General features: G+C 42.5%; 1 protein-coding gene across 6 annotated transcripts in view; it reads left to right on the top strand.

The window, feature by feature from the left end:
• LOC117730571 (R3H domain-containing protein 2) overlaps positions 1–25,414 on the top strand; it is a 51,197-nt gene extending 25,783 nt beyond the window's left edge. For 2 of the 6 annotated variants that reach the window (XM_034532352.1, XM_034532350.1), the window contains exons 9-27: positions 354–432; positions 886–945; positions 1,486–1,626; positions 2,509–2,617; positions 3,520–3,615; positions 4,140–4,171; positions 7,817–8,052; positions 8,750–8,874; positions 9,387–9,485; positions 10,940–11,233; positions 14,648–14,783; positions 18,603–18,760; positions 19,653–19,792; positions 20,056–20,156; positions 21,073–21,242; positions 21,456–21,600; positions 22,272–22,366; positions 23,320–23,404; positions 23,739–25,408. In XM_034532352.1, coding sequence (XP_034388243.1) covers positions 354–432; positions 886–945; positions 1,486–1,626; positions 2,509–2,617; positions 3,520–3,615; positions 4,140–4,171; positions 7,817–8,052; positions 8,750–8,874; positions 9,387–9,485; positions 10,940–11,233; positions 14,648–14,783; positions 18,603–18,760; positions 19,653–19,792; positions 20,056–20,156; positions 21,073–21,242; positions 21,456–21,600; positions 22,272–22,366; positions 23,320–23,404; positions 23,739–24,124 — 2,687 coding nt within the window. In that variant the 3' untranslated portion in view covers positions 24,125–25,408. Of the gene's footprint in view, positions 1–353; positions 433–885; positions 946–1,485; positions 1,627–2,508; positions 2,618–3,519; positions 3,616–4,121; positions 4,172–7,816; positions 8,053–8,749; positions 8,875–9,386; positions 9,486–10,939; positions 11,234–14,647; positions 14,784–18,602; positions 18,761–19,652; positions 19,793–20,055; positions 20,157–21,072; positions 21,243–21,455; positions 21,601–22,271; positions 22,367–23,319; positions 23,405–23,738 lie in introns of all 6 variants that reach the window. The other 4 variants (XM_034532351.1, XM_034532349.1, XM_034532354.1 and 1 more) reach the window with 4 other exon arrangements.
• Positions 25,415–27,814: the final 2,400 nt, after the last annotated feature.

Below are 27,814 nucleotides of genomic sequence, written 5' to 3' on the forward strand. Positions count from 1 at the left end.
AGTTACCCAAACTAATTTGATGTCAAGCTAATTTCTCTGGAAGATAATGTGATCCCTCCCTTTTCTAATTACCTTCCTCACTCCCTCTTTCTGCAGAAGCCCTCAGGTGTAATTAGATTCTGAGAGCAGTAGAGATGAAATGGCTAGCTCAACTGTCTAGTGTAGTGGAAATAATTCTCATGCTTTCTGCTTCTTATGTTTTTCCTCCCTGAACAATCTGGAATTTAGTTGTTTGGGTGCCATTTTAGGAGCTCTTTACGAAAGTGTGACTCGCTTTCTCTACTGTACCCAACCAGTCTCTCAACCTTTTATTCCTCTTGTCGGCCTATTTACGTTTTCCTTCTCTCTGTTAGACTCCAGTCAGGAATACACTGACTCCACAGGCATCGACGTTCATGAGTTTCTGGTCAACACACTGAAGAACAATCCCAGGTATGACATTGCCACCAAAGGTTTACTGATATCCACAGCTGTTGCATCACGAGACACATCGAAAAAACACAAGATGGGATAGAGCTGGAGATTTCTATTAATTCATTTGGTCCTTTACATATTTGTTTATACATGGCTGACCAACTGACTACTGAGATGCACTACAAAGTAAAAATCCAAGTCCTCCATTCCCTGCAGCAGTCTGTGGATGAACTGTTGGTATACAATGTCTTATATGCCCCAACAATGCCAACAGGATTTAATCCAGATGTGTAAAGAAGGTCTGATCAAAATGAAGTTTGAAAAAGATCCCTGTTGTAGTGGAAGTGATACAAGTATTACTTGCCATACATCGTTCCTTTGATCTTTGGTTGGTATGCTTGCCACACTCTAGTCACTGACACACTGCCCCTCTGATCTCTCTCCCTCTCTCTCCCCCCTTTGGCACAACAGGGATCGAATGATGCTGCTCAAACTAGAACAAGATATCCTGGAGTTCATTAATGACGACAAGTAAGCCACATTCTTCGTATCAGCTCTCTAGTATTTAGATTTAGTCCTTCTACATCCATTCCTTTTTATTTATAGATTGCTGTGGTAATTAAATAAATATGGCAAGTTGCAGTTTAGTTTTATTGGGCTGCCAGTGTTTCGGGCAAAGGACTCATGTTCCCTTGGAACTGGAATAGTGCTATTTTAGTATTATGCCTGTCTGAAAGCAGTAAATCATCTTGTGCTCAAAAGCCAAATTAATTGTCCAAATTAAGTGGAATATCGTGCTTGTTCACACTTCATTGTACGGGCAATTATTGTGGGAACCAAGATAACAGAAGGTAGTACAGGAGTTACACAAATTACACAATTTGAGTATTTATCACTGTTCTTTAGAAAATATCTTTTCAGACAATCCCCGAGAATGCAAATCTGATTGTTTATTGAACAAAACATGAGAGGGGTTATTTTCTCAAAATATTTTGAATGTTGAAAAGAAATATACATTGCAATGCAGTGTTCTAATAACATGTGCTACTTTGTCTTTTGTGTCCGCTGCAGTAACCAGTATAAGAAGTTTCCGCAGATGACGTCTTATCACCGTATGCTGCTGCATCGTGTGGCTGCCTACTTCGGCATGGACCACAATGTAGATCAGACAGGCAAGGCTGTGATCATCAACAAGACAGGCAACACACGCATGTGAGTGGTCCAGACTTCAGCAGCTGTAGTATTTCCCATAACTTTATATTGGTATGTGTAGAATGTATTTAAATTATTCAGCGTTTTGGAAGCTGACACATTATCAAGCACACATACACTTTAGACTTAGAGAGAGAATAACTTGTTTATTTAGCAAGCTGTTTAAAGTTTGGTTTCACCTCACAGATGTTAAGTAAAATAGGTGTAGGTAATAAATGTAGCATCAATGGGAATTCAGTTATTCTATTAAACAAAGACAAGTTTGTTTTCAGTCCTGGCTTAAATGCGTGTGCATACAGATATATCGTTATTTTTTCCAAATAAATTACTTGTATATATAATCCTGCCAAATTGATTGGTTTTATAGTAATAATGCTTGACATCATTGACATCAAGCTCAACTCAGAACCATTGTTTGAATGTATGAAAATGTATTAATAATAATGGTAGAAAGGAAATCGTTTAACATCGATGATGCATTTAGGGGCTGATGGGAAAGCCACTAACACACACATGACAACTGTTTAGTTACAAATTTGTGATTTTAGGTTTCCCAAACTGACATACAAATTATCTGGTTAAAAATACAGTTTTGACAAGTCTTGTAGAGCTTTTTATAGTGGTAACAGCAGCCAGAAGCAACAAAAAAGGATTTGTTGATGTACAGCAGCAAATCACAAAACTCAGAAGTGGACAAACAAAATCTGTGCATATCTGATATTCAGATTTGGTACTAGTTCTAGTATTGAAACCGTGGAAACCACTTCTAAACGGGCAACTTTTTACTGTTACCTTGCCTAAATGCAGTCAAATGTTACGTTTTGTCTAACTTTGTTTTACTATGTTACAAAGCATGCCTTTTGTCCTCTAATTTTTCTACAGCCCAGAACAAAGGTTCTCTGAACACATCAAGGATGAACGTAACATGGACTTCCAGAAGAAATTCATCCTCAAGAGAGATGATGCCAGCATGGACAAGGATGATAATCAGGTAGACTGCATTGCATACCAAGACATTAGCTAACTATCTCCTATAAAAGGAGAGGGAAACGGTAGTCGAGATGTGATGGAACAGGACTGTTAATGGCCTTTTCCAGATCGGATGAAAGACGGCAATGTCTGCCTTTGATGTCAACTAAGCTGGGAATCAAACATCTTTTCATTGTTTCAAATAAAGGTGGATAACCTAACAGAGGCGTTTTAATTGATTTATTAACTGTAGATATGTGTAAGAGGATGCAGAGTTTGAACAACGATTACGGTGCGTTGATGTAGTTGCACAGTTGGGTGTGAAACGGCATCCTTTCCAACAGAGATGGACATTGGCATTTGAAAGGAGACTTGGGGTGGTACTGTGATGCAGAACATGACTGTCCAGCCGGACTAAGTCATGTCCCAGAATACACATTTAAACTCTGTACGTCAGCAATTACACTCACAACTACAACAATGTTGATTTAGTTTTAAGACAAATTCCTTTTCTTTTACAGACGTGTAACAGTAGTTTATGAGGTTGTCAGTGAGAGTTTGAACAATATACTTGCTTTGTCTCAACCAAGTTTCTTACACTTCATTCCTTCCAACAATGTTTCAAGCCATGACACTTTGGCGCCTAATGCTTGTGCATATTTGTCATTTTTCTTTGTTCTATCATGTTTGTGGTGTTAAACCTTCCCACGCTGACTCCACCACTTTCAAACATTTATTTAGCAGTTTCCACGTATGTTTTTTTTGTTTTGACGGCAATCAGCTGCTCTCCCTTGAATGCTACTGTTGTTATCATGTGACTTGTTGCTACTTATCTTCACAGCAGGACGCACTATGTGTGGCTATACATGCATTTACATAAAACTTAAGTCATTTTTCTGTTTCGATTGTTTTCCCAAATGTTAGATCCGTGTGCCGCTGCAGGATGGGAGACGTAGCAAGTCCATTGAAGAGCGAGAGGAAGAATATCAGCGGGTACGAGACCGGATCTTTGCCCGAGAAGTAAGTATTGGACCTGGACAGGGTAACAAACACTGGGGAAGACAGATTAACATTAAACCACAATCCATTTCATGATCATCAGCTGTTACCTCCAGCTCCTTTAAACAGTCAGTATTTTTTAATCAGACGAATAAGAATTTCTTTTAGTGTAGTGAGATGTGGTAATATTTATATCTTAGGAAAGTGGTTCCCAACACGTTTTGCTTATGACTTAGAATATGTACTTCATCACAGGATGCATGTCTGTGATTTGTGAGCAGTTCAGTTGAAGAATGTGTTTTATCCTCTGTCTGTTAGATTTAAATAGTTTGTAGAGGCCAGAAGAGGTCAAACTATGCAGCATTCTTTTTGTCCATGCTGGTAGTCATCTTGTGGGAATCACTGCTTGAAGTGACATGTCACATCCTAAATACATAAGATTTAAAACTTAAAAACTTCTGGAAGGTTAATGTGCAAATAGTGTTCTTTAGTACTCCTACGTGAATGAAGCATTTCATAATGTGCAGGTGTCCTTTTTCTTACAGTCCTCTCAAAATGGATACATCAACGACAACAGGTAAGATGATTCATCCTACTGGAGACTCTAATGTGTGCAATGTATAAGACTCCATCTTTCCCCTTAAAGATACAGTTTGCTTGTTAGGTTTCAGCTATGAAAGGTAGAGGGTGTGTGTGTGTGTTTGTATGTATGTATGTATGTGTGTGTGTGTGTGTGTGTGTGTATATATATATATATATATATATATATATATATATATATATATATATATATATATACACACACACACACACACACACACACACACACACACACACACACACACACACACACACACACACACACACACACACACACACACACACACACACACACACACACACACACACACACACACATATATATATATAGCCCTTTCAAAAGGTTTTATTTTTTTTATTGCCAGTCAAATGATCAAGATGCATTTGCTGATTCTCTCCTGTGTGAGATTTTCAGGGGTTATTTTATACTAGACTGTAAGGGACACACTGTCTTTGAGGAAGATTTGTAGGTAGTGGAACAAATATTTTCTCGAAAAAAACTCAGCTCACACAGCACAGCAACACAGCAACTGTCCATCCCTAGGCACCCTGGCCATTGAGATTGAAAGATTAGGACATAATATGCTGAGAAAAAGGAAGTGTGGGGTTTTCAACATTCATTCAAAGGTTGCGTTGTTTTTATTTTTTATCTTTGCAGTGGTAAAAGTTCTGCACTGTGCCTACCTCTACCTCCCACCCCTCCTAATCTCATCCTCCCCTAAACTTTTCTTCAATCCAGTCCTGTAACCGCAGCATTTTCTCCCAATGTTAACCCCAACAGACTTTCCACTGAGGGCTACTGCTCTAGCTCTCAAAAGAGGAGGCAGATCTTTAGGTATTGGGGTGCTGCTGACTTTGACTTGTGTGTTGCCATGCCCATTCTTTGAAAGTGGTTTGGTGATGATAGTGGTGACTTGTGGTGGTTTTTATTATCCTTGCTTGGCGTAGTCGGCTGATTGATGGCTATTACAGCACTGCACCGTGGGGCTTCCCATGGCCCATGCATGGCTGCTTTGTGGTTTCACTGGGAACTGATTGACCTACTTACCCTTCCACCCATCAACTACATTTTGTATACAAAGTAACTGCATCACTTCCACAGTAACCTGTTTGTTTTGTGGTCGACTTAGTCTTGTAGTTTTTTGTTAACATATCACCTGTTGAGTAGTAGCACATACAATATGTAAGCAGTACATACATGCAAAAAAAAGCTAGCCATCCGGTATTTTCATTGTTGATTAATCCTATGATAGATTTTTTTATCTCTAAAATATCAGACAAATGTTCATCACAATTTCCACAAGTAGACATATTTATGTTGCGTTTTTGCTTGTTGAGGATTCAGACAAAAGTGCACACAGAAAATGTAAATAGGATTTAAAAAAACTTCAAATATATTTTTGTTTATTGACTAATTGTTTCAGCTTGAGTGCAACTGTATAATGCATGCAGGTTATTGTTCCTTTTTGATTGTGTTATATACAGTATATTTGTAAACATGTTATTTAGAGCTTTTAAGTATATCCCTCCCTTTTCATATGGGCTACTGTGGGTCAGTGGTTAGCAGGTCCGTCTTTCATTCAGAGGATCGGCGGTTCCATCCCCACTCATGGCCCGCCCTAGTTGATGTGTCCTTGAGCAAGACTCTTAACCCTGAATTGCTCCCTGTAGCTGTGGCTACGTGGTATGATTAAGTCGCTTTGGATAAAAGCGTCAGCTTAATGAAATGTCATTTTAAGAGTTGATTCTTTTTTTTGTCTTCAACCTTTGAGCCATCCAATTATTTGTTCATTTCTTTGTTTTGCAGAAATTCCATTTGAGTTGATTTCTATTTTGCAGTTTAGAATTGTATGCCCTTTTTACATTTCACCAAAAATGAGCTTAATATCCCAACATTACATTTACATAAAACGTATAGGTGTTCATCTTTACAGAGAAAATGCTGTTCAACAAAAAGAAAGCAATACAATGTTTGATGGGGAATGGCGTCGTGAGAAGAGAGCGCAGATGAAAGACCATGTGATCAACAGCAGAATCCCTCCTCCCCTCGCTCATTCTGCTTTCATCTTTGTCTGCAGAGCGAAGCGAACAAGTGTGTGCCTCCCTTTTACAGAGAACGGCAGAGCACCCACCCTTCCCTTAAAATAGGCTGTGCAGAGAAAGGACTCAAAATAGATCCTCCATTAATTACAGTCTCTGAAATATTTATCAGCCACAGCCACCAAATACCACTCACTATTGCTAGGAATTTACAACCCATACCACATCCCCGTTCTTGTCATGGAGATTCCCACTATAAGCTTTACATGTTTTGAATTAATTCTCCTCTTGTTCTCTTCACACGGACATACTCTGTTTACATCCCTCTTCCAGTTGTAAGAGGGTAAAAAAAGCTGTTGTTTTTACTCTGCGTCCTCAATGCAGAGTTGTAGGTCTCTGTTCAGCTGCAGGGCTTTCTATTTACATTACACTTCAATCTACACCGCCAGCATGTATCGCAAACATTTCATTTTAATTTGTATGTGTTATTTTCAAGCACAGTAGGATATTTTCAAATGGTAGAATACTATTCTTAATTCTGACATGTCAATGGCAGACCCAACCATTCACTTGTGATGGAGGGGTTTCACAACAGTGGTGGTTACGCTTACAGTGTGATCGTTGGTTTTCTTGGCAGCTACCCTTATCCAGGGTGACGGCATCACAACAACTCAATGAGTGTGTACAGTATACGGCAATATAGTTTAAAGAACCATAGTGGTGAACCAGTGGTAGCAAGTTATTTTGTAGATAGTGTTTGTGAGAGAGAGAGAGAGAGAGAGAGACTGAGTGTTGATGTACATCTGGTTTTGATTCACAGGTGTATGTTTGTCATTTCTTGTGCATGTGTTACAGTGTACATGTATTCAAATGTATAGCACATATGTATGCAAGTGCTCATTCTGTTAAGTCTATTCTGTGAATGTTGTCCCCAGTCTTTGATGGTTTGTGTGTGGAATTCATGGATGTTTGTCTCATCTGGTGTCTCGTGTACAATTCTGTCACACCCCAGTGTTTGTTGATTGTCTGGAGCATCTTTTCTTTCTGCATGTATGTTTTCCTATGTGGATGGGTTTGTAAGGATGTGTGTGGGTGTGTGGTTTTATGTTTAAATTTGGAAATAATACTGGTTGGTGGTTTGTTGCCCGATTTTTGTATTGTGGTTTCACAAAACCAGCCAATATGCATCTGTGTTGAATGCCCCATCCTAAATAGAGCCTGTCACACTGTGTCCTCTCTACCTGTTGATGACCTTACTGTGCTCTTCTGCTTCTGCTCTTCCCTCTATCCTATTTTTTCTTTTACTGTCCTTGTTTGTTTCCACCTACATTCTTGTCTTCTTTTATTCACCAATGTGCACACCTTCTCTTTTCTATATATTCCTCAACCTGCCCATGTACGTTTGTATATCCCTCCTCTGCTGACTCAACTCTGCTTTCAACACATCTGTATCTTGCTACATCTTGACTCTGATGTTACTTCACCCCTATTTCCCCCCTTTTCCTGCATCCATCCCCACTTCATTGACTTGATTTCATCTCTTTGTCCCTCTCCTCGTTCTCCCTGGTCTGTCTTCTCTTAGAGGGAACCGTGAGAGCTCCAGCCGGGCGTCTAGCAGTCGTCAAAGCAGCACAGACAGTGACATGAAGTGCCTGGAGCCACGACCCTGGAGCAGCACCGACTCGGACAGCTCCAACCGCACCCTCCGGCCACCTGTCACTAAGGCTAGCAGCTTCTCTGGCATCTCCATCCTTACCAGAGGGGATAGCCTTGGCAGCAACAAAGGCTCACAGGGAAGCTGCAAAGGCTCTCGCTCTGGTAAGGACTGTGGAGGAAAGTGAAAGAAAAATGAGAGGCATTAGGTTCTAATGTATGTACTTGCATTAGCTAGACTTTCACTGAACAACTACCTTTACTATCCATTATAGTTATGGTTGTTTAAGTGAAGCAAGTACAGCATACACTTTCTCCTGTCAGGTTTTTGGAGACATTTGATGCTTTTCTTTAGCTGTTAGCATTTTCTTTTTGAGCTTTCTTCTGAAATTCAATGAATGTTACTCTTGGCTGCTTGACAGATGATTCAGTTCTTGCTGCTTCTGCAGTGAAGACGTCTGCGGACGCTTTTGACTCATTGACTCATGAATTTATTTCCTGTTACACAAGCCGTCGGAGATTTCTGTAGGTTAAACTGGACCAACTAAACACTTAAAGAGACTTGTAGGCATTGCAACATTAAAGATGCAATCAGCCCATAAATCAACACACTCTGCAGGAGCTGGTGGTAAACATTCCCTGAATGTTAAAACAAACAGGAATCCTTTGACACTATAATTAACCCCAGAAACAAAATATTAGACCAGAGAAGGAAAAAAAACACAGGCACATGAAGAACACCCTACCATTGTGTGCTTTATGTATGACCAAATTATTTTGATCCGGAAGATTTTGTGGGTTTCTTCTTCTGCATCACTAGACCTGCCCCTAGTCACTCCTGATTTGTGTCCCCCACCTGCAGCCTCCCAGTCGAGCCGTAGCCTCCTTCCCTGCCCATCGCAACAGCCACAGCCCCAGGTTCCGCCTCAGACTGCCCTGCTGCCCACTCCACAGCAACACCCCATGGGAAACCACATGATTGCACAGGTATGAACCTTCACTACCTGCATTTCTATCGACAATGTCAGAAAAATTAAGACACTATTTCAAATTACAGAGGATCTAATTTAATTTGGTCATATAAAGAACATCTTTAGTGATCATATGTCAACCCTCCTACGCTAAATGAGAATAAATTAATGTAATGTTCTGCCTGAGGTTGAATCTTGTCACATGTAAGAAGAAAGTACTTTGAGCAACATTCTAAAAATTAATGTCAATAACGGCAGACAATTCCTCTTGTTTTTCTCTGTGTTGTAGTAATTACATCTCACTTTGTAAACATGGTTGGATTGCTTTTTGTATAATATTCAGAAAATAAATTGGATTTTCATTAACAATTTATCCTCTGTGTTTCAACCCACATCTTTCCTATTTCTTCATTTCTTTTTAATTCCCTATTAATCGCCTGCCTCTAACTCCCTCCCTCTCACTGACTTCCTCCACTCTCTCTGTCCTCTGTCTCTTTATTTCCTCCCTTTTTCCGGTGGTGTGTATAGCCAGTGGCATCTATGCAGCCCTCTCAGTCTGTTTCCTACTCCAGCCCTTCCTGCCCCCAGGTTCTCCTGCCAGTTTCTCCTCCCCAGCAGTATACAATGGTACTGACACCTCTTGTAGCTTCATCTTGAAATAATCATTTAGGTATAGACTGCATTACTGACACCTTCACACTTTGCATTTAGCCATTGCCTTTTTTTCTGCTAGAAAGTCTTTCACTCTCATACCTTGTTTTCATTCACATTAGTTTTTATATACACTTGTTTTCTGTTAAATGCACAGACCGATGTGAAGATCCAACAACTGCAGAACTGTGTCCTTAATTTTAGCTTGCAATCCAGTTTTTATTATTATACTGAATTCAGACTGACATCAAGCCTCTCATCTGACTCTTTAAAATATGATAGATGGGGTTTGTTTCTCTCTTTTTTGTGTCTGTGTCACATTGTTGTTAATGTAGCATTATGGCTTTAGTGATCACTTTAATCTTAGAATCATTACATTACATTACATTACATGTCATTTAGCTGACGCTTTTATCCAAAGCGACTTACAATAAGTGCATTAAACCGTGAGTCCAAACTCAGAACAACAAGAATCAAGCAAGTACAATTTCTTCAATAAAGTCAAACTACAAAGTACTATCCGTAAGTGCCATTTAAGTGCTACTGAAGTGCTATCGGTAAGGGACATTTAAGTGCTACTACGGCATTTAAGTGCTACCTATTCAAGGTATAGTCGAAAGAGATGTGTTTTTAGTTTGCGCCGGAAGATGTAGAGACTTTCTGCTGTCCTGATGTCAATGGGGAGCTCGTTCCACCAATGAGGAGCCAGCACAGCAAACAGTCGTGATTTAGCTCGAAGTGAAGGAGCTACAAGCAGATTGGCAGAAGCCGAGCGAAGTGAACGGGCTGGGGTGTACGGTTTGACCATGTCCTGGATGTAGACTGGACCCGATCTGTTCGCAGCACGGTACGCAAGTACCAATGTTTTGAAGCGGATGCGGGCGGTCACCGGTAACCAGTGAAGGTCGCGGAGGAGCGGAGTAGTGTGGGTAAATTTCGGTCGGTTGAAGACCAGTCGAGCAGCTGCATTCTGGATGAGCTGTAGAGGTTGAATGGCATTAGCAGGAAGACCTGCCAAGAGGGAGTTGCAATAGTCCAGCCGTAAGATGACCAGAGCCTGGACCAGAACCTGTGCCGCCTTCTGAGTGAGAAGGGGTCGGATTCTCCTGATGTTGTACAGCATGTACCTACAGGAGCGTGTTATTGCGGTAATGTTGGCATTCAGGGAGAGTTGACTGTCGAGCGTCACTCCGAGGTTCCTGGCAGTCAGAGTCGGAACCAGCACTGAGTTGTTGGAATCACAAGACCAACTGACTAGATACCAGCAGCAAACAAGACTTATAGCTTTATTGACAGATATATAACGCTTTAAGATTTATATTATATATAATTAGAGAGAGAGAGAGAGATTCATATTAATCATTTGGTACTTGTATGTATTGGTTTGGAAATCAAAACAGACCCAATGACATCATTCCAATTCCTTACAGGGAGAAGAGCTGGCGCCCCAATTCACCCAGATGACGCTGAGTCGGCAGGGCTCCAGTGAGAACCCAGAGCCTCCACCCATGTATCAGGCTCCTCCCACAGTGCTGACCCAGCACCCCCCTCCTCAGACCAGCTACATCATGGCTACCACTGGTCAGCCTATGCCACCTCCCTCTGGTTACCAGCCTGCCACTGGACACCCCCATCCTCCACCTCCACCACCTCCTCCACCCCAGCCTGTCATGCAGGCCCCACCACCCCCACAAGGCTACATGCAGCCCCCTCCACCTCAACAGGTATGTCAATCTCCACAGGTTGTGATTTATAAAGGTATCAGACATAGGTTAAAATGCAGTTTTATACATCTTTTTAAGTTTTGTTTGAATGTCATTCGAGTACTAGATACTATACCTGTGACATATTATTACAATTTTGGGACCTCACCTCCCTGCCACTCCCAATTCAATATAAATATTATGCTAACAGTTTCTGGCATCGGAGGAATCGAGTGTTGTTGATTTCATGGAGGAAACTGCTTTCTGTGCTGGAAGAATTCAAGTAGTTAATTCCACCAATGTTATGCATGTGGAAAGGTGTTCATTTCTCCATTAGGTTTTATTTCATTTCAAACACACTGACACCATCTTCGTTCGTATCAGACTGTTCTTGCTTCCTTGAGATTTTTGCCACTGTTGAAGATCATGTTCTTTACACCTCATATTAATGAGTGTTAATGTAAAGATCTGTTACTGAAAAAGAAGAGTACACAGTTGTAACATACAGACACAGAGAGATAAAGCTTGACTGCTTTCTTTTTTGTAGTATTAGTGACACAACAGCCTTATGGTGGTTTTCCATTACAGGAAACAAGGTTTGTTAAGGTTGGTTTGACAATGGTTACACATCAACTCAATTCATTCATCGGGAAGTACACTAACTACTGATAGATTGTTGTAATATGACATTTGAGAGTGGCTGAACTATGTTTCCTGGTGCTATAATAAGATGCATTTAGTAACAGCAATTACAGTGAAACAATGTCGACAAGGTATTAGTTTCCTGGTACAAGGAAATAGTAACTTTAATAAGCCAGCCAGCTCTACCCACAGCAAATACATTGTCTATTTAATTTCAACCTATGTTGTTGTTCAAAGTGTCAATTAATGGAAAAATAGCAGTTCAAGCATCCTTATTAAAGTGGAGGTTAATGGAAATACTGTAGATGTCACATGATACACCTTTGTCTCCAGTCTTTCTCTCCACTGTAAAAATGGAAATGCTTTAATTTGAAAATCTTTTTTTTTTAATATAAAATATTCCTTCATTGTTTATTTATCTTTGGAAACTTGTAGACAGATTTTATGCTTTTGCATGTTCGGCCGACACCCTGTGCACCTGTAGACCAGGTTACACTTAGCCATCAATTGGTAGTTACATTGGTTCCAATGTAAGTCTTAATATTTAACTCTTTTGAAATGACTCGGAAATTACGAACCAATAGAATAACACATAACTGGAAACACTACCCAGTGAGGCATAAGTACCATAAATATAATAAATTCAAAGAGCGACACAACAGGGATGTGATTCCTGTGAAGCAGCAGAATTCACCCAGTGGGGGAGTTTGGTCCTTGCACCCAAAGCGCCGTGTGTCACCTCAGCTCGCCTGCCACATTCTTCTGGCTGCAGAGGCGGTGACAATAATGAGTTCTCTCACTCTCTGTCACGCACACTTTTTCTTCTCTCCCTCAGGCTTCTGCTTGAATCCATAAAGTAGTTATTATAACTCATTTGAGCAAAGAGGACTAAATTAACCTGGCCATTAAACACCCTTTGGGAGACATTAGGCCCTGTAATGTTGCTCCGGGGCTAAGTAATAATAAGGCTAAGTAATAAAGGAAGATAGTCTGTTTAGTAGTTTTAATAGCTGACGTGACTAAATAACTTTTTTTGTTTGTTATAGTGTTATGTTCATATGAAGGCAATCTGGGGTCACAATTATCTCTTTAAAGCAGCTTGTCAATAAGAGCATCCAAACAATATTAAAGTATGCTATCATAGGGCCAGAGTGACCTTTTCCATAGTAGATGTGATGGAGACAATTTGCTGGAATCAGGTGCACATTTAACCAGTAGTTGTAATGTTTTTGTGTTTTTATTTCCACATGTGCTAGCTTATAGGACTGTATCATTGAATAGCTTTATGCGTCCACTTGGACTTAAGGATGAACTGATTTTAATTTTGAAGTTCAAAGGTCAGGGTCAATGGTGACCTCACGTGCGTCCCATTCTCGTGAATGTGATATCTCAGAAATGTCTTGAGGGGATTTCCTCAAATTTGGCACAAACGTGAACTTGAATTTGTGGGATGAACTGATTATAAGTTGGTGGTCAAAGGTCACCTCACAAAACATATATTACATTACATGTCATTTAGCTGACGCTTTTATCCAAATCGACTTACAATCATGTCACATTCATACACTGTAGAACAGCTACAGGGAACAATTTAGGGTTAAGTGTCTTGCTCAAGGACTAATTGACTAGGGCGGGGATTGAACCGCCAACCCCCTGATTGAAAGACAGACCTGCTAACCACTGACCCACAGTATATCAAGAATTCATATGCTAACTTTGACAATTTCAGGCAAATGTCTTATAAGATAGGATGATGAAGTGATGACATTAATGTAAACTGCAACTTAACTAGCTGGTATAGGCATACAACCACAAGTAAGTTTTTTTTTTTTTAATTTGTAAAGTTAATTTTCTGCCTTTTTTATTATTCCTTAGTAGTTCCAAGATCTGTCCTATATAGTCAGTGTCTTTGTATGCCTTTTATCTTCCTACACATCTTCATATACTTTATTGTCTCTCTTAGAGTTCCAAAGAGTATTGGCAGGGAAAGGAAGATGTTGCTCAATGTGTGGGTGGCCAACAGTGTAACAGGACTGCAAATATTGACACGGCTGCAGCCTCTAGATGGGCTGAATGTTGTCATGTATGCATATAAAGGTGGAGGCAGGAACTACCGATCTTCCTAACATTCAACATCCTCTCGGATTGTCCATTTGATATCTTGTTTGGAAATTCTGTATGCTACATTTAGCCCAGGTGTTTAAGGTGAGAGTTGTTCAAGCTTCAGCGTTGGACACTAAGGAAGCAAATATTTGAGTTCTATAGGAATTGTCTGGAATCTGCTATAATCAATATTCTATCAACAATGAATCACATGACGGCTTGTGTGCAAGCAGTTGCACGTCGTTAAAGAAGCCGCAGATCAATGTGGCGCAACAAAGCTGTGTAGTAACTTCCAAGTCATTGTTTTGGTTTTCTTCAATGTTTTGAATTACTGTCAACAGTCTTGTATGTCCATGTTGGCAATCGGCTGTTAACTGGGCTATCTATCTGTCCTACACCAGACATACAAAGTTACATACTAGCTGTGAACATAACAGAGCTTTTAGCAGCTGAAGCAATTTCCCTACATAGTTAGTGGAGACAAAAAAACAAAAGTAGACTTAAATATTAGACTTAAAATATCAGATGGACAGACGCATGACTCCAAACTAATGCTCATGTTGCTTCGTGACGGCTTTTTGTCGAAATGGTAAACTGTTTGCTAGCAAGTTTGCCATATTTTTAACTCAAAAAGACATTCCATGTCAGTGTTGTTGTTAATCTCTAAATATTTGTGTTGCTTCTCTTCAGATACAGGTGTCCTATTACCCTCCTGGTCAGTATCCCAGCTCTGGCCAGCAGTACCGTGTGCCCCAGCCCATGGCCCACCAGGTGTCTTATCCTGCCCAGCGCACACAACCCATGCCTCAGCCCACACAGCAGTCAGGTCAGTACTTTTTGTTATGTTGTACTGTAGTTAACTCAATTCAATATAGATAACCATATATACTTTTAATATCAGTGTTTCTTGTGCATTAGTCTAAAATCAATACACAGTGTATTTAGGGTTACATATTTAGAATGTTGTCACTGGAAATCAGATTAGAGGTATGAAAATTTAATACAACTTTCTTGTTTTACTTATTCGGAGCACCATTCAAAATGTATCCATAACAAGTTATTATACATACACAGTCCACTTGATTTTGTAACTGTTGTATGTTGTTACCTCAGCTAAAAGCTGCTAAATCATGCTCAGTTGTAAGTCTACCAGGTGAGAGGTTGATTTTAAATGACCTTGTCCCTGTATTGTTCTGCCAAGTCAAACATGCTCAGACCAAAATAGAGCTTTTTCCTTTTTTAATGGATAACCCTGATAGCTTCATCCCTCAGTCTCTTTCATTTGGGGTCTGCCAAGGACAGGTTGTCTGTGTTTGTACAGTAACTCACTAATCAGATGTATCATTAACATTGCAGTCAGTGTGACTTTACATCAATCTATGACAACTGCCTGGGTTAAAATGTGAGTTTTGTAATATTGAAGATTTTTTTTATTTAACATACTGTACTTGAAACGTATTTACTATAAAGCAAGACATCCCTCTAGATACCTAGAGGGATGTCTTGCGGGTGGTGGATGAGACCCACCACCCGCAGGGAGAATTATCGGGGTCGGGTGCTATGTAGACCGGGCGGCGGGCCAGGCGGGAGACCTGGGCGGGCCGATCGCTGGCGGCATAGACTAGCTCTAGGGACGTGGAACGTCACCTCACTAGCGGGGAAAGAGCCGGAGCTGGTGCAGGAGGTGGAGCGGTACCAGCTAGATATAGTTGGGCTCACCTCCACGCACAGCATGGGCTCTGGAACCAAGCTCCTGGAGAAGGGTTGGACTTTGTCCTTTTCTGGAGTTGCCCAGGGTGAGAGGCGCCGGGCGGGAGTGGGGATACTCACGAGCCCCCGGCTGAGCGCCGCTGTGTTGGAGTTTTCCCCGGGGAACGAGAGGGTCGCCTCCCTGCGTCTACGGGTTGCGGGGAGTAAGGCTCTGACTGTTGTTTGTGCTTATGCACCGAACAGCATTTCGGAGTATCCGGCCTTCTTGGAGTCGGTGGGAGGGGTCCTGGAAAGGGCGCCGCCTGCCGACTCCATAGTTCTCCTGGGAGACTTCAACGCTCACGTGGGCAATGACAGAGAAACCTGGCGGGGCGTGATTGGGAGGAACGGCTTGCCCGATCTGAACCCAAATGGTGTTTTGTTGTTGGACTTCTGTGCTAGCCACAGTTTGTCCATAACGAACACCATGTTCGAACATAAGGTGGCTCATAAGTGTACCTGGTACCAGAACACCTTAGGCCGGAGATCAATGATCGACTTTGTAATCGTATCATCTGATCTGCGGCCGTATGTCTTGGACACTCGGGTGAAGAGAGGAGCAGAGCTGTCAACTGATCACCACCTGGTGGTGAGTTGGATCAGATGGCGGGGGACTCGGCTAGAAAGACCTGGCAAGCCCAAACATGTAGTGAGGGTGAACTGGGAACGTCTGGCAGAGGATCCTGTCGGGGAGGTCTTCAACTCCCACCTCCGGTAGAACTGCTCACAAATCCCGAGGGAGGCTGGGGACATGGAATCCGAGTGGACCTTGTTCAAAGCCTCTATTGTGGACGCGGCTGCTCGGGGCTGTGGCCGGAAGGTCATCGGTGCCTGTCGTGGCGGCAACCCGAGAACCCGGTGGTGGACACCGGGGGTGAGGGAAGCCGTCAAACTGAAGAAGGAGGCCTTTCGGGCCTGGCTGGCCCAGGGGTCTCCTGAAGCAGCTGACGGGTACCGGCGGTCCAGAAGGGCTGCAGCGGCGATGGTCGCGGAGGCTAAAACTCGGGCATGGGAGGAGTTCGGGGAGGCCATGGAGAAGGACTTTCGGTTGGCCTCAAGGAAGTTCTGGCAAACCATCCGACGGCTCAGGAAGGGAAAGCAGGGTCTGTTCTCAGCAGGGGGGGGGAACTGCTGACCCGGACTGGGGACATCGTCGGGCGGTGGAAAGAGCACTTTGAGGAACTCCTAAACCCGGCCAACATGTCCCCCGGAGAGGGGCCAGCGCCGGAAGACTTTGGGGTGGATTCACCCATATCCCTGGCAGAGGTCGCTAAGGTAGTCAAAAAGCTCCTTGGTGGCAAGGCGCCAGGGGTGGATGAGATCCGCCCTGAGATGCTGAAAGCGCTGGACATTGTTGGGCTGTCTTGGTTGACACGCCTTTTCAGTGTCGCATGGGGGTCGGGAACAGTGCCCATGGACTGGCAGACCGAGGTGGTGGTTCCCATTTTCAAGAAGGGGGACCGGAGAGTGTGCTCGAACTATCGTGGTATCACACTGCTCAGCCTCCCGGGAAAAGCTTATGCCAGGGTGCTGGAGAGGAGGCTCCGACCGCTTGTCGAACCTCAGATTCAAGACGAACAGTGCGGATTCCGTGGACCAGCTCTTTACCCTCGCAAGATTACTGGAGGGGGTCCTGGGAGTTTGCCCAACCAGTTTACATGTGCTTTGTAGACCTGGAAAAGGCTTTCGACCGGGTCCCTCTGGGGTTTTTGTGGGGGGTGCTGCGGGAGTATGGGGTGCCGGACCCGTTGGCACGGGCCATCCGGTCTCTGTACGCCTGCAGTAGGAGCTGTGTTCGTCTCCTCGGTAGTAAGTCAGACACGTTCCCGGTGGGTGTTGGCCTCCGCCAGGGCTGCCCTTTATCACCGGTCCTGTTCATGACCTTCATGGACAGGATATCTAGGCGCAGCCAGGGGGCGGAGAGGATCCGGTTCGGGAGTCTCGGGATCGCCTCTCTGCTGTTTGCGGATGATGTGGTCCTGTTTGCCTCCTCGGACCGTGACCTCCAGCATTCACTGGGGCGTTTTGCAGCCGAGTGCGAAGCGGCAGGGATGAGAGTTAGCACCTCCAAATCTGAGGCCATGGTGCTCTGCCGGAAACCGGCGGAGTGCTCCCTCCAGGTGGGGGCAAACTGCCTACCCCAAGCGAAGGAGTTCAAGTATCTCGGGGTCTTGTTCACGAGTGAGGGTAAGGTGGAGCGGGAGATCGACAGGCGGATCGGTGTGGCTGCAGCAGTAAAACAGGCGCTGTACCGGTCCGTCTTGGTGAAGAGGGAGCTGAGCCGGAAGGCAAAGCTCTCCATTTACTGGTCGGTCTACGTTCCAACCCTCACCTATGGTCATGAACTCTGGGTCGTGACCGAAAGAACGAGATCTCGGATACAAGCGGCCGAAATGAGTTTCCTCCGTAGGGTGGCCGGGCTCAGCCTTAGAGATAGGGTAAGGAGCTCGGACATCAGGGGGGAGCTTGGAGTCGAGTCGCTGCTCCTTCGTGTCGAAAGTAGTCAGCTGAGGTGGTTCGGGCATCTAGTCAGGATGCCTCCTGGACGCCTCCCATTAGAGGTTTTCCGGGCACGTCCAACTGGTAGGAGGCCCCGGGGAAGACCGAGGACACGCTGGAGGGATTATATCTCCCGGCTGGCCTTGGAACACCTCGGGATCCCCCAGAATGAGCTGGAAAGTGTTGCGGGTGAGAGGGAGGCCTGGGTCGGCCTGCTGAACCTGCTGCCACCGCGACCCGACCCCGGATAAGCGGGTGATAATGGATGGATGGATGGGCTAAAAAAGCTAAAAATCTGTAAACCTATTACTACCTGTTTTTTGTGTTTTGTACTGTACTCTTCTTTTATCACATTGCTCTTATTTCTCTCCTCCAATTGTTTGTGTATTGTCATCAGGTCTCCAGACTATGATGCCCAGCCAGCAGCCTAGCTACCAGGGCATGATGGGTGTGCAGCAGCCCCAAAACCCTGGTCTGCTTAATTCCCAGAGGGCAGGCATGGGAGGACAAATGCAAAGCATAATGGTTCAGTACCCACAGATGCCATCATATCAGGTATCAAAGGTTAAATCAGCTTTAGTACAACATTAATAAAAGATACAAACAAACCATGTATTTGTTATTTGTAAGAAAATGAGCCTTGTGCTGAAAATTGTAGCCCCACCAGTGTCCATATAGACGTGACTGATCTTACCAGGTTAAACGGCTCCACCTGGTGGTCATTCAAAGCAACAGATAATGTTAAAGAGGCTGAATGACCATTAATCTTGATCAACATGAATGTGAACGATGGATACAGAAATCCTGTACGTCCTTACACCACAGTCACAGGATTGCAGCTCAACATAAAGTTATGAGTTCACTGCCCTCTGACCTTGTTACTTGTTGTGGTGGTCAGAGTTAAGGAAAGCTGCAGCACTTTTCCAGGATAGTGTAGTGTATGGTGTGCTTCATATGTCATAAATATTTATATAATACGTTGTTGATAGAATACCTATCTTTTTTTTAACAAACTTTTGTTCTTATTGATTTCCCGAGTTAACTTTCCATACTATATATGTATTCTTGTGTTTTCAACCACTTGTTTACCTTGAGAGGTTCCACATCTAACCAACTTCTTGTTATTTGTTTGGGTGCTGTAATTCTCAGGATCCCCAACAATATATAATTCCTCCTTTTGTAGGCTTTTGGGACATGTTCCCATGAGTGTTTTTTTGTAGGTGCGCAGTTTTCTTTTGTGTGTAAAATATCGGGCCAGTGTGTTTGTGTTGTTTTGACATGTACATAATGTCATTTTTTATCGGCATTATTCTCCCCACATTCCTGTCAGCAACTCGAATTGTTTTGTGTATACTTAGATATGGAGGATGATGTTCGAAATAATCTTTTTTTTGGCAACTAATATTGGTCTATAGTATTTGACAAGAATTCTAACTGGATTTTCCAGGTTCCAGTGGGAAATGAAAATCAGCAGGTGGTGCAGCAGCAGTACCAGCAGCAGGTGATGGTGCCAGTCAGCCAGTCTGTCCAGGGGCCCATGCCTGTCTACTACAGTGTTATCACTCCCACACAGCAGAATAGCACAAGGTATGTCTGAATACATCATATTCACACAAATGAGTTGGCAAGAGTATTCAACCATTTAAAACCATAACTTGTTAAGAAAAGTGTTGTAGCAAAGTTGTGTACATATGTGATATACTGACAAATGACCACAACACACACGTGACACCTTGGTAAACATGTGATATTCAGGATTTTCCTTATCTTCTGGACAGGTTGTCTATCCTCCTGTATTAGTGTGTTTCCCCATGCATTTATTTTCTCCTTTTGTATGTCTAATCCTGCAGCCCGTCAGTAGGTTACCTGCAGCCCCCCAGCTCTGAGCAGTATCAGATCACACAGTCGCCGTCCCCTTGCAACCCTCAACAGTTGCAGCAGCAATATCCAGGTGAGACTTGGTGTCAAAAAGTAGTAAATTAGCCATTAGTAAAACATTTAACGAATAATAGATACAAATATTAGTTTTCATTTGAAAAAAATTTATTTTGCTTTTTTGTTTGCATTATTCTCCCAAAATGAATGCCTGGAGTATTTTGCAATTCAGTGATAACCAGCGTTCACCAAAATCAAGTGAAAGGTATTCAGGGTAAAGTTCAGATGGACAAGGTTCATACGTTGAACTTGTAAATCGATGTCTGTAAAAAGGGAATGTTTGAAGAAATCAAAGAAGACCAGCATGACAGAAAGGCCTTGTGCTCCCATTTGACCTTAAGTAAATGTTGATGGTAATCATGGTCACTTCATCCTTTCAACCTCTGCTCTTGTTTGTGCCACATACTCTAGCTGTATGTTTGGTCAGTTTCTCAGACATGTTTATGTTTTTTTTTAATTTTCAAATTCCACAATTGGCCAAAGCTTTGGGTCTTCTTGAATTTAACAACAAGTCAGCATCTTATTGTGCATGTTTGGAAAAATTAATGTGGTTCATATTCTGGCATTTGATATTTGAGTTGCTGGTCTACAGCTGCCTCGATCGGTTAGCATGTTTGTGTTATTGTGTGACTTTGGTGTTTAAAAGGTTTGGATTCACCAAAGACACACACAAATGTTAATGTTCTTAAGATGTAATGAATTCATATAGTGGTCTTTTGTTTGAATGTCAGTTGCTAACCAATTCAACGGCAACCCTAATGCTTACCACTGTCCTTGATCTACTATACATACTTCAATACTTTACGTATAGTTCCACATCAAATCAACTCCTTTTACATTTACCTTTTACAATTGAACTATACAGCAACATCTTCTCATTTATTATTTAGTTTTAAATCCCCTGTTTCTCTACATGTGTGCCTGTCTCTCAGGAGTACCGCCTCCTGGTCCTGGGGTGATGGTCATGCAGCTCAGTGTCCCTAATGGACCACAGCCTTCCCAGAACCCTCCTCTGGTCCAGTGGAACCCATGCAAGTACTACAGCATAGAGCAGAGGCCCAGCAAGCCAGGAGAGCTGTACAAACCGGACAACACTCCACAGGTACACACAAATGCACGCAAAGGGCTTCTCGACAAGTGGGCAACATTATTTTAAATAAATGTGACTGATCTCATAAATCCAGACTGTAACTTACAAATCCAGTATCCAAGTATTCATTCATTAGCCGCCTCCTACTGGTCAACAGGAGCAATGACACTGACATGACCTGTGTGTCACACCATTTCATATTTTTGCTCTTCCTTTTGTGTCCAGGCCAGCACTCAGCTGACGAGTCCCCTGGCCTCCCCCACTCAGTCTCCCACCCCGTCTCCCTCCGGCAGCGTCAGCAGCGTCTGTCCAGGCATGGGACCATTACCCCTCATTTCCCAGTTTCCTCGGCCAGGAGGGCCAGCTCAAGGTACACATGAGGCATGAAAGCTTATACAAGTGACCAAAACTATGAACCAGGTTGTTTCAGGTTTCTCCTTTTAGTTCGCAGGCAAATAAACATGAACTTCTTTTTCCAGCTGTGTGCTCGAACCCCTGATTAGACTTCTAAACATGATCAGGTGGCTTTTGGCTCTCAGCCAATAGCCTCAGCAGGTTCACTCTGTGCCACCAGGTCAAACCTCCTGCACCCACACATGGCTTTACCTCACCCTGTCCTTTGACCGATATTTACAAACAGCCACAATACCTTTACTGATAAACTGACCCACTGTTTGCGATGCATGATTACACATACAGATACATACAGATACAGTCTTCCATCAGTCATGTAAGATCACCATGACACAGCTCTTTATTGGATTATCTCCCAAACACCAACATTAGAAAATACTGTAGTAAAGAGGTAATTTAGGCCCTCTGAGCCTTTTTTCTTTTCTTGAATCTGAATTGTATGCCAGTTCCATGAAAAGTATCCATCCATCTCCTTTTTAATTGATCTATGTAAATGTATTGACATTGTTCACAATGTGTAGTAATAAGGTTCACCTGACCTTTCTGCTGAGGCAATACAACTCAAAATAAATAAATAACGTTCAGGATTGAGCATTGTGATTTTAACTTGTGAGTTCTATTGTTAAGGTGATGGGCGCTACTCTCTGTTGGGGCAACCTCTCCAGTACAGCCTGTGTCCTCCTCCCCTCATGCATGGCCAGTCCTCCTACAGCTCCCATCAGGTCAGTGCTGGAAACCCTTTGTACTCATAAAATTCAAATACTGACTACATGTTGAGGCTGTGATATTGACAGGTCTTGGTATTCTTTTAAACACGCCTTCTAGTCAGCCAATAGGCATTAAGAACGTGCCCTTATTGACAAGACGTTTCTAACATGTATTGCTTCTGTAATTCTGTTTATTTCTGGCTTAAATAGAGCCACCATGAATTCAACACTAAACGTTTTATTAAATATACCACCAGGCACGCAGCTTTGTTTTCTGAGTTCTTTAGATTTGACTCCAGAGGGCTTTAAAATCTGTATATGTATGTATGTATGTATGTATGTATGTATGTATGTATGTATGTATGTATGTATATGTATATGTATATATATATACACACACACACACGTATATATACATATACATATATATATATACATATACATACATATATATATATACACACACACACACATACACACACATACATATATATATATATATATATATATGTATATGTGTGTATATATATATATATGTATATATATGTATATGTGTATATATACGTGTGTGTGTGTGTATATATATATATATATATATATATATATATATATATATATACATATACGCGTATATATATATATATATATATATATATATATATGTATGTGGTATGTGTGTGTATATGTATAGGTGTGTGTGTGTGTATATATGTATGTATATATGTGTGTATATATATATATATATATATATATATATATATATATATATATATACACACACACACACACATCTACAATAAAACACTTTGAGGAGCCATGCCATCATTGTTTGTGCTCACTGGCTATGTTGCAACTGTTTATGTATCCAGGTATCAAAGACCAGGTTGAATGATTGCTTTTTTTCCCCATCTAGTGTCTTGTTGTGGAACTGTACTAACCTCATCATATCTGTGTTATTATGTGTTCAGGGCCAAGGAGTAATGAAACACGGGGCACGGGGGAAAAAACAAACACTCAAATCTGCGTCGACAGATCTCGGCACAACTGATGTTGGTAAGTTAGAAATCATCATCGCACTGTGTGTGTGTGTGTGTGCTCCACAAAACTCCTCCATCTGGTCATACCACCATTAAATATACCGTGAGTTGCTGAGACTACACTACTTTGCTCAACAGCCGTTGAAATTACGCCAAATCGGATTGCAGTATCCTGCGGCCTCAGAGCTGTGCAAACGATGATTGTCCTAAACTCAAGGTTTTAAGCTGACACAGACGAGCAAACACACATCGCGTGTCTCTGGAACAGGTGCTTCAAGTGTACAAAGACACAGACGGTGCAATCACAGCTGCTAACATCTTCTGGCTCTTCTTGTCTTTTCTTTGTCCAGTGGTGAGTCGAGTACTCGAGGTAACGGACCTGCCAGAGGGCATTTCACGTCCAGAGGCTGAAAAGCTCTTCAACCAGCTGTCGATGTGCGGTGCCAAGATCCAGTGGCTGAAGGAGCCCCAAGGAGGCCGAGGAGGCTGCGGCCCCTGTCCTGGTGTGGGGCCCGCCAGGCTGGGAGCCGCCGCTGGGCTCATGGCCAGCATGGGAGCGAGGGGCGATGGCAACGACCCGGCTCACCTCTACACAGTAGTGGCGGTGTTCCCCAGCACCATGGCTGCCCAGAGTGCTTCCTTCAAACTGAACAACAGTGGGGCAAGCCTCTTCAAACTGAGGGCTGCCAAAAAGAACTATGACCTGCGTGTGCTGGAGAGAGCCAGTTCTCAGTGAAAGGAAAAGAGAGGGGGAGGAAAGAAAGAAAGAGACAGAACGAAAGAGAGACGCTTAATGGAGTGGTGGAAAAGGAAGGAGGACTGAGGTGGACTGCTCTTAGTGTACAACTTAAAATCAAAACAAACAAAAAATACTTGAGTTAAATGATGTGTCAAATGTATAAAAGGAAAGAAGGTGTGAATTATGAGGTGGCTGGTGTTTGGTTGCAGATATCATTTTGTTGTTTGTTTTTATTCATTGTTTTTGTTTTGTATTTATATGGCAGAGGAGCGCACAAGACACACAAGCATGTGTTTCACTGTTGCCGTGGAATGTGTGCTGCCATTATACAAAAAGATATACACAGAAAGAGATGCCACACACAGACACATACCCCAGGAGACACACACAGACACACACCCCAGGAGACACACACAGACCACACACACCCCAGGAGACACACACAGACACACACCCCAGGAGACACACACAGACACACACCCCAGGAGACACAACAGACGCAGGCAACAGGGTCACGTAGCACATAACAAAAACACACTGGACAGTCGACCTCAGTCAAACCTTTTCTCCTCCCTCCGCTCGCCAACCCTTCCTCCCTTTTCTGCCAACGCTTTCGCTCCTTCCCCAACTCTCCGTCACCCAGTCGTCTCTTGATCTCACATATTTATACATTTTCATACGCAGAGTTGCGCACTCTCAGCTTTCCCCCATCGCTCTCTTTTCTTGCCATGTCTCATACTGCCTCCTCTCTTTCTCTGCTCCTCTGTCCCTCTCATGGACTCTCACTGCTCTCTCCACTCCTGCTTTCTGTTTGCCTTACTACTGTTGTGGGTTTCTGTATTGCGCTGTTTTTTCTTTTTTTTCTCAGAAGTTTTTTTCTTTTTTTTGTTATTTGGGATTCAATATATTTATATAAGTGATGTAAGGAATAAAAGAAATCTATATATTCGGTGATTTTTCTTTCTTTTCCCTGAGTGAAAAAGTTTAGGTATTCCTTTATCCTTTACTCCTTCCCTCTTCATCCCCTTCTCCTTTTTCCTTGATTTGTTTCCTCCTAACTGCCCTCTACCTCACTTCTTCAGTCCTCTCCTCTCTCCCAAAACTGCCCCCCCCCCCACCCACACCCCTTTGTGTTTGCGTTTTTTCGTTGACAGCTGTGCAGAACGTATCAGAAGAAGTAGTTAAAGTGCACAATGATTGCATATGTCTACTGTAAATTTTATTTAATCTGTTATTTTTTGTTTGTTTTTAAAAATATAAAAGTCAAGAAAAAAATCTATCAAAACGTATTCTGTGTCATGTGGTTCATTGTTTAGCTTTATTGTAGCTGACCCTGAGGAGCATATACTGATGTCTCAGTGAAGTGTTGGGCCTCCACGACCTGACACCAGCTTCAGTGCTCCTCGGCATCGGTTCTTCAAGTCTTTAACTTTTAATTGTGAAGATATTCCTTCATTTCTTGTTTTGATGATGATGTTGGAGAAGACTGTCTGGTGTTCAAAATCTCCCCGTTGAGTTTGTGATTGCAAACGTTATCGCTTCTGATTTTGATTCAGAGCTTCTCATCAGAAGCATCTGCATACATTTATTGTCTGTACATATTGAGCCCATTCCTGCTCCCTGGAGGGAATATATATATATATATATATTAGTTTAAATCCTTTTTTGGCCCCAGAGTGAGCCATGTGAAATCATCTAAATTGACATGGTCGAACCCCTCATTCTCATCACCCGGCACTTCCATATATGTACGTTTACGTTAATGCGCCACCCTGTGTTCAATGTCAGAACTGCATGTGTAACTTTGTGTCTCCCTCAAAGATGAAAGAAAACAACACAACTACATTATGCCTCCAACATGAGCAATGAGTGGTTCAGTATTTGGCCGGAGTTTTAAACTAGAGCACCGACCACGGAGTTTGGAAACGCTCCTGAGGCCGGATCCATTTTAATAACGGACTCCTTAATATCTCACGAGCTGCCACCGAACCAACAGCAGTAGTTGAGTCTGGAGACCAGACCACAGTCACTGTGTGTCACCGGAAGTAGATACAAGAGAAGAGGAGCCAGACCTTTTTTAATAGAGATGGTCTTTTGGTCCGGGCAACCTTCATCTGATCTGAAGGTGAGTCTTCATAAGGCCAAGGTGGGCTTTCTCTATTGTCGGGGACCATAACCAGAGCGTGGAACTGGTCGATGGAATGTGAAGGTGTGGTGTTTCCAATGTCCTCTGCTATGTAATTTTCTGCACCAGAGGGATGGAGCCCGACGAATGGATGTTGGATGTGGCGGAGATGAGAAGAGTTTGTGTCCAGATGACGGTTGACTCGATGACAAATAGGCGCCTGAATCAGGACAGACCTTCATCCGGAGATATATCAGAAAGTAGCCCTTCGGAGGCTTCTTTTTCAGGACTTTCATAGTATTTGCAATGTTTGCTGGGAGGAGGCATTTCATTGCCCGGGTAACGCATGTCTTGGATGCTGTGCAACTTAATTCTGTGTGGACGTATTCATTTGCTTTCACTGCCAACGATGTTGGCTTACCTGTATGCTTTATATGTGACAGGAATTATCAAACATGTAATGTTGAAAGACTCTTCCAGAACAAGCACAAAGCATTTTCTGAACAGTATCAAGCTGCAGACGAGCGAAGAAGAGCGATTTCTCAACTGCTGCAGCAAACGGAGCAAAGTAAATTATACTTTCATGAAGTCTCCAAACTCAACTACTGCTGCTGGTTCTGTGGCAGCTCGTGAGATATTAAGGAGTACGTTAGTGAAAACGTACATAGTTGTCTGATTAATTGACCAGTGTATTTTTTTTCTACTCTTCATAAGACACATTTTATTTGGTGGAAAATAGGGCCAAATGGCTCTTTGGATAAGAAAGGTTGCTGACCCCTGGACTAGTCCATTGTGGAGATGAAATGAAAATAAAATGACTTGACTAAACCTGGAAATATTCTAGTGTACAGATGATTGCTGTTTAAATTTGCAGACAGGAGGAAAGATGCAGCCTACTAATTCATGTTTTCTCCAGTAACACAGGACAACTTTTTCAGATTGCTGACACTGAGGGTCTATTTTTTTGACTTTTTTTATTAATATGTACACACAGCGCAGTGGCTGGAATTGATGCTGCATTGTCATATTTGCACTCCATGCATGACCCAATAATACAAATATTTACCAGGTACCCCATTTCATAACAGTTGATAATAATAAACATATCTCATACTAATTACGTGCCGTCGTCAAGGGACTTCCGGTAACTAATGGGCGTGGCCTCGTGAACGTAAACATAAGTAAACATTCACTCTGAGAGCGTTATAGAACGTGCACGTTCCAATAACTTCTCATTCCCTTTTCCTCCTTTCACATGTGAACAACTAACTAAGTTACATTACTACAAGAAGCAACTACAACAACAACATTTCGACCAAGCTGCTAGCAACCTCAAGTCTCATTGAACAACTACAATACTACAAGAAACAATTACAAGAACAACATTTCGACCAAGCTAACTAGCAACCTCAAGTCTCATTGAACAACTACATTACTACAAGAAACATCTACAAGAAAAACATTTCGACCAAGATAGCTAGTGTAACCTCTATGAGATGTCTCCCGGCCAAATGAATCTCATGGAGTTGGGCAGGCTTGTGGTAACCGCAGTTTATTCAGCA

Source organism: Cyclopterus lumpus, chromosome 5 (genome assembly GCF_009769545.1).
Source record: "Cyclopterus lumpus isolate fCycLum1 chromosome 5, fCycLum1.pri, whole genome shotgun sequence".
NCBI lineage: Eukaryota > Metazoa > Chordata > Actinopteri > Perciformes > Cyclopteridae > Cyclopterus > Cyclopterus lumpus.